At 45.8% G+C, this 12572-nt stretch overlaps 1 protein-coding gene across 16 annotated transcripts in view; it reads left to right on the top strand.

Annotated features, from left to right (window-relative positions):
• The first annotated feature begins 1928 nt into the window (after window positions 1-1928).
• The window catches only part of ZC3H7B (zinc finger CCCH-type containing 7B), a 46798-nt gene continuing 36154 nt past the window's right edge, over window positions 1929-12572 (top strand). For 8 of the 16 annotated variants that reach the window (XM_054829667.1, XM_054829599.1, XM_054829676.1 and 5 more), the window contains exons 1-5: window positions 1939-2182; window positions 8595-8655; window positions 10520-10553; window positions 10935-11132; window positions 12024-12182. In XM_054829667.1, coding sequence (XP_054685642.1) covers window positions 8603-8655; window positions 10520-10553; window positions 10935-11132; window positions 12024-12182 — 444 coding nt within the window. In that variant the 5' untranslated portion in view covers window positions 1939-2182; window positions 8595-8602. Of the gene's footprint in view, window positions 2183-3960; window positions 4192-8594; window positions 8656-10519; window positions 10554-10934; window positions 11133-12023; window positions 12183-12572 lie in introns of those variants that run through there. The other 8 variants (XM_054829727.1, XM_054829685.1, XM_054829648.1 and 5 more) reach the window with 4 other exon arrangements.

Below are 12572 nucleotides of genomic sequence, written 5' to 3'. Positions count from 1 at the left end.
AAAGGAAATTGGGCCAGAGGGAAGTATAACAAGCCACTCAGTGGGGAAATTCAGGCTTGCAAGTAAATGCTCTTGGTTTAGAAAACAGTGCTTATTCCAATACAACTCTTGATTATGTGTTGATTTGGGGTTTGTTCCTCTTTCTCCTGAGCTCCTCCTAAGCCCTCTTCTCATCCAGCTGTGATGTCGTGCCTTCCAGAAGTGCTGCAGTGTTGGAGGCGTCCTGGGCTCTGTGACTCATTTGATGCTTAACGGCTCGGTGATGCTGCTCTCCGAATGCGATCTGGCACATCAGATCTCCCTGCGTTTACTTCCCCCCACTAGGCCTGCTCCACCTTTCTTCTGCCCAAAGCCACCCGCTTGACAGGGATTGTTATTTCATGTACGCTTTGGCCAGCGGCTTTTACAGCAGAAGTCCAGCTTGGTTAGACTCTACTGATTGTCATGGTGTCATTGCCTAAAAATAAGAGGTAAGAAATCTGCTGAAGAGATAATAAAAATAAACATCGGCCTATCCACGAATAACAGCAATCTTTGGACCATAATGAATATCTAAAAAAAAAAAGTGCATTGGGATTAAATATTGTGAAGAGCGTAAGACAGTGTTCTCCAGTGTCATATGGTACATTATACAATCCACAGCTTATATTTCATAAATTATCGGTTTATTGTGTTGACAGAGCTGCCAGAAGCCAATCCTACTCAACAGAATAAAGTCTTTTCTTTTCTGATCAACATGTTTTAAATATTAAACAAGTTTAGTACACTTCAGGTGATATGTTGTACCTGCGTCTGAACCTTGTCGGAGCTGCTTAGCTGCAAAGCACAAAGTGACACTGTTTTGGGTGACTGTAAATAGAGAAGCTAGACACTGAGGAACTGATTACATTGGAAAAGAGGTGATAATTTAAACCAGCGTTGGGCTGGAAATGATGATCTGACGGTAGACAGAATCCTTCAGGGAGAGGAAAACCAATCCTACCAGGGAGGCTGGACCAGGAGCCGAGCATAAAATTCATTTCAAAGGGTTATTTGAAGTTAATGGTAGGTGCAGCTGGGCAGGGATAGATGAATCCTCTGTCTAAGGCGGTCTGTGTCTCTCTGGCTTCACAACCATTTCGCACAACAGAATAACGTGTGTCGCTGGGCCCCTGTTTCCCACTAGTGACTCTGTTCCTGGGGCTCTGTCTGCACGGGCTGCTGCAGAGATTCAGTCCACTTTCTGGAAATATTGAGGGATTTGGGATGAAAACAAGCCAAAAATCTGGTTCCAAAGAAATACCTAAACTCATATGTATAGATATAAAGATATAAATATATATGCATGTGCATATAAATTACAAATAATGCACCTATGTTGTATAATACCCAAATGTATACATAATATAATAATAATGATGTTATATACACACACACACTGTGTATTCCTTTCCACTCAAAGATTTATGTTTTCACAAGATCTTATTTACAGGGAACCCCCTCAGCAGTGTGGGGTGGAATAAGTAAGGTCTGGTTGGAAGAAATAACTGCTCTGCCATAAGCAACAGCTCTGACACTCTTCCAGCAAACGTATATGGGTGGGCAAAAGGGTCCCGGCTTCACGTATGTGATAATCTCATGAGGGGGATCTCGTAATTCAGTTTATTGCTGCCCTTCACAATCACTCTGCAGAGGCAGCTTTCCTTTCTTTTGGGGTATATTTTATATATCAGCAAAGACAACCGGAAAGAAGAAAAATGTTGATTAAAATAAGAACGCAGCCTCGACTGCTTAGGCGCTTTCATTTTTTTTTTAATTATTATTATATATATATTTTTTTAAGCCTAATTCACCTTAAAGAATCTCAAAACCAACCACAAGGGAAAGATCTGTGAATTTTTGTAATGGGAAGCGGTAGCCTCTAGGGCCCAGAGGATATGCGGGGAGGCATTTTCTCTTGCTGGTGCAGCTGAGAGCGAGCGGAGCGATCGAGACCTGGAAATGAAAGTAAAGAGATCAGGAGGCACATGGAGGGAGCTGCAGGGGCAGCCGATCCAGAAGCAGAATGCTGCCTTCTATAATTAAATAGCACTTACTATTATTATTACTTCTAGTAATAATACATTAATAATATCTCTAGTAATACAATACCATTTATCAAGGAAAGTTTATGCATAGTGTGGGGGGGAAAACCCAAGGAGAGGTGAGTCCTTTATTATTATTTTGGGGGGATTATTTTTGTCTTAAACCAATTCTCCATGTGTGTGTGTGTTTGTGTATGTAGAAATGAGTGGACTTGAGAAACAAGAAAATCTGGATCTTGCTTCATTAGAAAGTAAAGGTTTCAGATAGTAACTGCATGGCTGAAACGTTGTGTAATTGCAAATTTAAAAAAAAAAAAAGTGGAGAAAAATAATATGGGCGAGATTTTGAAGCTAACCCCCTCTTCCGCCAAAAATGTGGGGTTTGAAAAAAAAATAATTGTCGGAGATCCTAATCCCACCCCCTGGAAAAAATGTGGTAGTAGTCTAAAAGTGCATAGCTAGGGGAAAAGCCCCTGGGTTTAGATGAAAAACTTAGTATTAATTGCGTTTGTGCCTATTTGTGGTTTGTAGGTTTGAGAGCTGTGTTCAGGTCTGTATTTAGGCTGCAGTTTCCCCCTCTTGTTTGGTATAAACCCCATGAAGCAGCAGAGAAGCCCTGTGGAATAGCTTTTCAGATGCACCTTCCGTAGGGGCTTGTAAAGTTTATCAAATAAGAAGGTTGTGGGATTTTTTTAATTTTTTTGTTGTTGTTTTTTAATTCTTTAATGATTTAGACAGTTTCGGGGTGGCAGGGGAGGTTTGGGGCTTTTTTGAATCTTAAAGCTGCCTCCCAGACTCCTGGAGATGTGTGATTTTTATTTAAGCGGATGGGGGGTAGGGAAGGAGGAAAAGTATGTTTTGGTTTGTTTTCCTTTTCCCGGGGAAGCCTGGATATCTCCTGCCGCGGGAGACCCCTCCCAGCAGGGCCAGGGTGGCGGAGATGCCGGGGTGCCGGCGCCCGGCCGAGCCGAGCCGCGGGGGGGTGCGGAAGGCGCCGCGGCCCCTCTCCGGCCGAGGTGGCGCTTTTGTTCGCGGCGGCCGCTAGGCAAGGCCGGGGATCGGCGGCCTAGTGCTGGGGGTTGGGGGAGGAAGTGAGCGGCGGCTCCCGCTCCACCCGTGTGGAAACCAGCCTCGGGATTTAATTTTATAAACGAGGCAGGGGAGGGTGAGCTGGGTGGGCACGAAACTAAGAGCAGGTAGCCGAGGGACGGGTAGCGTCACCCCGTCGCCCCTTCCTTCCTCCCTGGTTGCACTGCAGTGCCCCTCGGGCAGGGCCCGGTGGACCGGGGCAGGAGAAAGGGTGGCCTGCAGTAGTTGGGGGTGTTAGGTGTGGGGTGGCCCGCAGTACATGGGGTGTTGTGTATAGGGCACAAGGCTGGAGGGAGTGGAAAATGGGGCGATGGGGGCCGAGGTGGTCTCTTGAGGCTTTGGCGACCACTTCCGTCCCCCTCCCAGGGAAACTTTATGGTCACTGCTTTTATTTTCAGCTGAGGATGAGGGGGTTGTCACCACCTCATCCTATATTCACTGGAGGTATTGCTGGGTGAAGCAATACCCCAATGAGAGCTGTCCCAATGGTACCATGGGGAAGGAGTGGGATGCTGGGTTGTGAGAGAGCAGCCTTGGAGGTACCTTGTGGTGGCCGGAGTGTGGAGGCACAGGGCTGTCAGGCCCAGCGGGCAGAGCACGGGGGTGGGGGGGAATCAGAGCTGTCGGCTGTGAGAAACGTTCAAACCCAGGGAGTGGGGCATGGCACAGAGCAGCCATGGGAGTGAGTGGGAGCCCATCTTTGTAGTGGGCTGTGTGGCTTGTCCTCTGCTTGATGTGAGCATGGTTAAATGTTCTGCTGCACCACTGAGGTGGCCAGAGTGCAGTGAAAGACTCCATGTTGCAGACCAGCGCATCCTGGAGCCTTTTGCTTGGAGGAGAGCGCACACAGCCTGGGGCTGAGCTTCTGTCTACAACCTGCCACTTGCATCTCGGTGCGCTTATTTCTGGCTGAAATGTTAGTCAAAGCCTGGAAGTCGGTCAAGTGTGAACTCCTTGCCATCCCAGGAATACAGTATGAAAAACTTTGCCCAAATTCAGCTCTGGCAGGGTTGGGATTAACACCCATGTCCTTGATAAGGTAAATTCAAGTCTTTGTTTGTCTTGTAGTGTCTCGTAGAGCGTATCTACCCAGTTTGTGATTGACTCACCCTGTTTACTGGCTCGTGCTTCCTTCTGAAGGCAAGACGACCATTTTGCCTGTCTGCAGCATTTTATTTCTGTCTGGCAAATAGTTTGTAACTCATTCACAAACTATGAATAAAGTCCTCTCTAGATACTGGACCAGAGAGGATAAACATCTCTGGACTGAAAGGATAAGAGCTTTGTAGTGGGGATATAAATACTCTGGATTCGAATTTTGCTGGTGATTTGAGCAGACAAGTCTGGACAGACAGATTTTGTGGGGGGGGGGGAATAAAGGACGCTTAGGCACACTGTTTTATGAAATGCTTTCCACTGTGTTTCTAAAAATATTTAAAAGACCAAGAAAACAAAAGCTAAACAGGCTCTGTGCTTAAAATTAATTATGCATCAGCCGTGGTATGGTATGCAGCAGAACTGAAGTGTTGCATGTATGGGTGGCTTGCTGTGTCTTGGGTTTGCTGGCATAATGGGTCTGCAGCTTGGTCTGATGGTCGATTGAGACACGGTGAAGAGGCTGGGATGACGAGGGGAGACAGAAGTGACCTGAGTTTGTCAGGGAGATGGCAGGGGAGGAGGTGTGAAGAGCAAAAGGAGGAGTCCAAATGGTGGCTTCCAGCAGCGATGGGGCAGGCAGGATGGGGGAAAGGTCTGCCATGCATGGAGAAGTGCTGGCATGGAGTCAGATCAAAAGGGAAAGGTGGTTGTTCCTAAGACATGTGAAAAGTTGTTAGGGCAGCAGCATGTGGTGTGCATTTTGAGGCTGTTGCCATGAGGAGATGAATCTTATGTGCAAAGTCGTGACATAAGCGTGAAGGCATGACGGAGCTTTAGAAGAGGAAGCTGGTCACCCACTTGCAAGGAGAGAGGAATGTGGGGCAGTATCAGGGAGCAACAGTCGAGGGGAGGTCAGGCCTGCGGTTTATGTCTAAAGAAGGCAATGGAGAGTCTTGGGTTGGAGAATATTCACTGTGGAAGATGAAGGTAGTACTGCAGAGATTAAACAGCACACAGGGCACAGTGGGTTTTTTTAATGAGGCTTTTGTAGCAAGGGTCAAAACTGTAGCTGGGTATTGTGGGATATACAGAGATGCAGTAGGTTGGTCAGCCATCCACATGAAACAAGGATGGAGATATGCACATTGGATGTGGTGGCAGTGGTGGTGAGGAGAGAAGAAACAGAAGGGGAGCTCCAGGATGCAAGAGGAGTTGGGTAACTCTAGGAAGGAGACATTCTGGAGCCTTTCCCTGTAGTCCTTTGGCTGCACTCCAGCTTTTGGTCAGTAATGTTTGAATGCCCTTCTCTGTGGGCAAGCAACAGCAACCAGTTCTCGCTAGTAACACATGCCCACATCCTGCTGTGTGGGATGTTTTAGCAGTGGGGTCAGGGTAGCTATGAGAACAGGTACTGATCTCTTCTTCGCTCCTTGCAGTAGTGTTTTAAGAGCTGAGCTCAGAAGCAGAGGTTGAAGTAGGCTATGCGTATCAGAAGCTTTTCAAGGTGATGATCTGTTTTGTGGATATACGCAATTGTGAAGGTGTGCCACAGCGTTTTTGGAGCGCAGCCATTCACTTTGTGATGACCAGCCAGTGTTCAACTGCTCTCCCCGCAATCGCCAACAATCTCCCTTTTCATCAGATCTGTGAGCTGCTGCTTCACTTCCCTGACTTTTGTTCTCTCCAGTGTGACTCGTGTTGGGGAGCAGCAAGAGCTGGGCTACTCCTCCAGGGAGGACAAGCTAGGAGCCAAAGGTGATGACAGCCACCAGCAGTGCTCTCATTAACTAGGGTACAGTCCCACCATATCTGAACAGGGCAGGCAGAACAAGATGCTGATAGGAGGGGTCTGTCAACAGTGCCAGATAAGATGAGGTGGTTAACTGGGTCCAAGGTCTACTCAGCAAGTTCAGCAGTAGGAGATGGTGCCGGAGACAGGACTGGAGACAAGCTGCCTACAGTGTAGGTCTAAGGTTTGTCCAGGAGATGCAGCTCCTGAGGACAGGAGCACCTACAGCATGGCTCAGATGAGGCAGTATGCTTGAACCTGAGCTTAAATGGAGCTTATGGACCATGGGCAGAGTATGCATGGGTGGGGGTCTGAGGTTAGGCTCTGTGGAGCATTTAAAGCCCGTTAGTGCACTCAGGGCACAGACAGCTAGAAATTCCTCCTTCCTCCCTGTCCATTCCCCCCATCAGCCTTTGTGAGGGTCCCCTCGACCTTTTAACTCCTCTTACCCCTCCCCCCCAATTTATCTCTTGTCATTTCCCATGGTGGCTTTTTGTCCACCCTTGTCTCTGGTGGCTCTCACAGTTCTGCCCTACAGTGCTCTGGGGTTGCTCTGTCCTCTTTCATGGCTTTCACTGCTGTCTGTGTGGAAGTGGTTCCTACTGCTCCTCTTCACCTTGACTGTTCTCTCTTCTTCTGTCTTTGCAGAATTTCATGCAAGGAGAAATGTAAAATAAATGGGCTCTGTCTCTTTTTCCACCCCTCAAGCCTGTCTTCCTGTAGCGTTAGTGATCATATTAACCTCACAGTCTCCTTGTTAAATTTCCTGCTTTCTTCCTGATTGCTCATTATCCAGGTTATTTATAAATCATTCTCGGCCTTCTGTTGGTGGTGTACTGAAGTCTACCTGCTCTTCTCCATCGTTTCTGTTAAAAGCCTTTACAGAGATGCTGATCATCACTCACCTTGTCTGTTGGCTTTCCCTTTCTTGCTGCGCTGCCCATTCTGTTCCAAATGCAGCTGCTTAAAATCTTCTACCTGCTGCTCAGACCAGATTGCTCTCAAATTTAATGTCTGATGACTTACAAACTGCATAGTGTCACTTTCATGCTCTTGCTTCCTTCTGCTACCACTTCTTTCTGGTCTTTCTCTCACTCCTGCCTTTCCCACTTCCCCCAACTCTCCTTCTTGGTAAAGGGCAAGTATTAATTCTTCGACATTTTGCATGGCACAGAGAACAATCAGTAAGGGCTTACTGACTTGTCAGGATTGATTTTTGTGTACCTTAAAGGTCCCTTCGCCCTGTGCCAGACTGAACGTGCCATAGATACCTTAAGATACCTTAGAATGGTAGGGATGGTCTTAATGTGAAATGGTGCTGGGCGGTAATGCTCTCCAAGCTGTTGTAGTGTAGGGTTAGAGAAATGACTTTTGTTTTTCTCATGATCTCTTCAGAGGTGATCCCAGGCTGGGAGGGCACAGTGTCTTCAGCTCTGTCTCATCTCATTGTTTCTGTGCTTGCTGCCTTTTTCACCAAGTTACCATTCCTCAAATGCTGAGCTTTGTGATCACAACTGGTTGATGGCAAGGCTGGGAAATTTGCTGTTGCCAGCAACTCTATTTTGCCACAAAGTGCCATCTCTTCTCCTCTTCTTTATTCTTTTCTTGTGTGGCAGACCTGTGTACCTCGGGGAGAGGTCAGGGAGGAGCCATTCCAAGATTTGCTCCCAAAACACAGGGGATGAAGCTCATGTATCTAACAGTGTGATTTGAACCCATTTTAGTTGAGAAAGGGGACATTAGTCCAAAATGGCTCCATCATACTCCTTACTTGTCTGCGCTTGCAGAGACCCAGGCTGGATTTGGTCACACCTAGACAAGTTACTGTGCCTATTTGTGTCCCTGACTAGGTGGGATAACTCTCTCTTGAGTCTTCCTCAGGCACTGCCCATCCCAGTTTAAAACTGCAGGATGGGGCCCTGTCCCCTCTCCAAAGTAGCATTCCCAAGTCTCCGCTGCTCTTGTCTGCTGATTTTCAGCACGAAATTCCCATTGATTAGATTCATCACTGTTCTTTTATATGGACCACGGCAAGCAGTTCCATCTCCTTCCTTTGCGTCTCTCTCTGTGATATGCGTCCAGACACCTTACATAAGATTACTTGTTTCATATGCCGTGTGGTAAACCAGTTTAAACAGTGGTCAGAATTGCTTAGCATGGGAGGGTCCCAGCACAAATTCCTGAAATCACCGCCAGTGCAGGGAAAATGTTGATTTTTATATTTTTTTTTCCTTTCTTAAAAGGCAGTCATGATTACAGTTGGTTCCCATTGCTTTATTTACTGGCAGTCTAAGTAGAGAGGTCAAACTGAAGTAATTCTTTTTTGCCCGTGTATCCCGGCAGTGGCGTGTGGGAAAAAACACATACTTGGTAGTGAGCTGCTTGCCGTCCTGTGTCTGCTGTGTGGATAAATCATGGGCTTCAGCGTTCAGGTCACCTGGCCTGAAACATTTTGTTAGTAGTAAATTCAGGCACACACAAACTACTGTGCTGCTTAATTGCCAGCAAGACCTATCATGACTCATTTTGTGGTTTTTTTTCTTTTTCCTCTCTAGCGACTATAATGGAGAGACAGAAGAGAAAACAAGAAATAGAGAAAGGACTTCAGTTTATTCAGTAAGTGGACAACCTCATTGTTTCCTGTGGCTTTGGAGGCAGTTGTCTTCATATCAAGGATTGCAGGACCTGAGTTCTTCCTATTCACCGCTTCAAGGCAGTTGCGTGGGAAAGAGATATCGGTCCCGAGGATTTTCACTGCGGTTCTTCAGGGTGCTTCTTGTCCTGCTATCTCTCTAAACTTGAAATTGTATAATTTTAATTTCCGTGGGTTTTTCCCTCCACTGCAGTTACAGGATGATCTTTATAGTTAGCATAATGCAAACAGTATTTGGACCTTCTATTTTATCTTCAGTGTGACAATCTCTCAACAAGGTTATCCCACCTTTCTTAGGAAGGGAAATAGTGTTTCTATTTTGTAGGTGGGGAAAGCAGGGTCAGTGACTTGCCAGGTGCCTCATATAGTGCCTATAGCAGAAATAGATGACTTGAGCTCTTTTACAGTTTCCAGCCTGGTAGGTGCCTCAGGTCGCTCTTCTATGAATGTCATGTGGCCTTCTGGAGGTTGAGGTGGTTGCTCATGTGGTAGCTACAAGTCCAAGTGCTTCCTTATAAGGTATAGTAGTGGGTTTTTGTGTTTGAGTTAGCAAAGGCCTCAGACTCAGGTCCAGGTTCCATGGTAAGGCAAGATTGTAATCAGATTGTTTTGGGGTTTTTTTAAGGTCTGCTTTGAGTCCTGCAGTTGTTATGGTTGAAATCTGTGCATCAACAATAAGAACAAAAGCCAAATCTTCCATGTTGCATATTTATATCCTGTGGCATGGCAATGATATTTTTGCCCCAGACTGAGACTAAATGGGGCTGATAAGCCAGTGTCAGAGAGGCAATTGTGAGGTTTATTTATTAGAAAGAAAATAATTTAGAAATATGGGGTGTTGTTCATGCTTCTGGAGTGTATGTTGAACTCCAAACCAGGGGCAGTGTCATTTGTTGGCTTGTTTTGATGTGAAAGGGGGGCAGTCCAATTTTATAAGCAGCATGAGTGTTTCTTACAAAGCCAAGGCATTTCCTGTAACTAATTTTAAGGAGCAGACGATGATTAGATTAGATGAAATCTAAAAAAAGCTTATTCTCTGACCAATGAGATATATATACGATGTTGTATTTCAAAGATGAGGAGGGCTATGAAAGATGCTAAGGATTTCTCTCAGGCCTATTGTTTTCTCCCTGAAGACAACAAATAAATACATGTGGACCCAACCTGGATGACCCGGGTGGTCTGATTTGAAGAGCAGAACCTTTCATCTAAGTCTCAGTGCTGTTGTGGGGTAGATGTTATCCACACAAGTGCTGCCAGTTTTGTGGCAGCCTTGGCCCAGACAGCTGGAGTTAAATGGCCTCCTGAACCTGCATTTTCTCCTTTCCTTTTGTGGTGTAGGCCTAAAGGCATGTGGCTAAGTTAACACAGAGGAAAGTGATTGCATTTATTACCGTATGTCTTTGGTCGCACAGAAGATTTGAAGAGGTCTTGAAGTGCCAGTCTAGTGTCTCTCGAGCCAAATGCACTTAATATACATTTGTATACTCCATGACATGGGACTTTCTCAAAGATTGGTTTTTTTAGGTGGCTGGCTGAAGGCACATTACAGAGGATCGTGTATGTGCAGAAAATAGCTGAGAATAAGATTCCTCTAGTTTCAAATCCCTTCGAGACCTGACCATCTCTTGACACCACTGTGGCCATCACTGAGCACAGTGCTCCCTAATTGTGTTCTCTTTGCCCCAGCTGCCTTTAAGGTGATAAATTTTTCAGCAACTCACTGAGATCATCAACACAGCACCAGAAAGATGGTTTCTTCATCAGACGAAAGCCTATGTTTATATGGATATCTGTTCCATGCGAATTTTCTCTTCTTTTTTTCAGGTCCACATTACCCCTAAGCCAAGAAGATTATGAGGTAATGAAGAATTTGTTTTCTGAAGTTGTGAACTGTTTGGTTAGCAAGATTTGTTCTGTTGCACAGCCATTAGTTTACATACCAAAAGTGGAGAGTGTGGGATGGTCTGTCACAATATGTCTGTAACTTAAAATTTTAAGGTTCTGACAATGACAACTTTCAGGCAAATGAGAAGACACTTGAGTATTCAAGACGGAAGGAGATTTGACTGAATTATTCTCCTGTACCAAAAGACTGATCTTTTACAGGAGAGCGGGGAGGCAGGAGAATCTTAGTGGGCAGGAAGATTGCTAAAATTTACGGAAAGGAATGGGAAATTGGGAAACCTCTCCTGTCTCTGAATATCTACTTAAGTCTGTTTGCTCTCTCCCTGTTTCCCAGGCCTTTTTGCAGAAGCTAGTGAGAAACCTGTTTGCAGAGGGCAATGATTTGTTTCGAGAGAAGGATTTCAAGCTTTCGCTGGTACAGTATGTAGAAGGGCTGAACGTGGCAGATTACGCAGCCTCTGATGAGGTGACCATCCCAAAGGAACTCCTGTGCAAGCTGCATGTCAACCGAGCTGCCTGCTACTTTGCCATGGTGAGTGCCTTCCCAAGTCATCCCCAGGGGCCAGGGAGGACATTGTGGTTGCAGTGCCATGCAGTTGGGAAAGATCTCAAGAGGGGTTTCAATTGATTTTGTCTGCTTCCATCTCCAACACTGGAGGAGACGATGGCACAGAAAACTCTGATATCTCCCCACTATTACACTGTGTCTTGTGAGACCAGAGGAAGGATGTGAAGGAGAGAGGGACAGGTCTAAGGTACTGAGAGTGCAGTTGTGGTCGATGTTGGTGAGGAGTCAGTATAATCTGGAGATTGGAAAGAGCCAGTGCCTTCCAGGACTAACTGAGTATTTCTCAGGAATACTGTTTGAGTATTGCTCTGGAGGCTTCAGCCTCCTCAAGTGAGGCACTGGAAGACAGTGAGAAGGCTTTGGGTCTTGACCGAACTTTCAGCACACACATGGGAAAGGATTCTGCAATACTCAGGCTCTAAAAGGCTGCGTGCTTCCATTTTCCTAAGGAATCTAACAGCTCTCCTTTATGGCACAACCCCAGAGCAGGTCCATCCTGTTTGTAATGAGGCTGAGTCCCATGAAAAAAAAATGAGCAGGCAGTCACATAATTAAAGACTGGCACATGTCACATGCCCAAGATAGAGAGGGAGACAAGATAAGGCTGCTCAAGCAGCCTTAATTCTGGCATTCACTGACTTTGAAGTGTTTTGGGTTTTGCAAGACCCAACAAAATATTCTATTACTGTAGGTTTTGTGTGTTTGTACACTCGTCTGTGTATGAGGTAATATATGTATTTCCAGCTGCCTTTTATATTCCTGTTTTCTGCTGAGAGATAAAACATTTGCATTCACACAGAAGGAGGAGTTAGTCTGCTGTGCCTCAGCTGACTTGAGGTGGTCTCTTCCATGCAGGGGTTGTATGAGAAGGCACTGGAAGACAGCGAGAAGGCTTTAAGTCTTGACAAGGAGAACATTCGAGCACTCTTCCGGAAAGCCCGCTCCTTAAATGAACTTGGAAGACACAAAGAAGCATATGAGTGCAATAGCCGGTGCTTGCTGTCCCTCCCACATGTAAGTTTTTGACATACAACTTTGATTTCTGTGGCTCACTGACTTCCTCCTCCATAACATGCTTAGTGTGAGGCCAGAGGATAGTGAAGAGGAAGTTTGGCTGTTCCTAGGAACATGCTTATGCCCAGAAATTCTGTCTCTCTGACTTGAAGTTGTTTGACCTCACATGTTTCTACAGTCCAAGTCATCCTCTACAGACAGTGCCAGCCAGAGACACCGGTTAGTGACAGCAGGTTTGGTGGCCTGTTTGTAAAGAGCAAACAAAATGTGAACTAAGGCAATGAGATTGTTTTAATTAGCTGTTTTTATATGTCTAATGGGAGTAACTGAGAGCATGGGACAAATAGGAACTGGAGCACTGGAAGGAAAACATGTATACTTTTCCAGTTT

The sequence above is a fragment of the Grus americana genome, chromosome 1 (genome assembly GCF_028858705.1).
Source record: "Grus americana isolate bGruAme1 chromosome 1, bGruAme1.mat, whole genome shotgun sequence".
In the NCBI taxonomy this organism is placed as follows: Eukaryota; Metazoa; Chordata; class Aves; order Gruiformes; family Gruidae; genus Grus; species Grus americana.
Note: the sequence above shows the minus strand (reverse complement) of the source record. Positions and strands in the feature narration are given on the sequence as shown.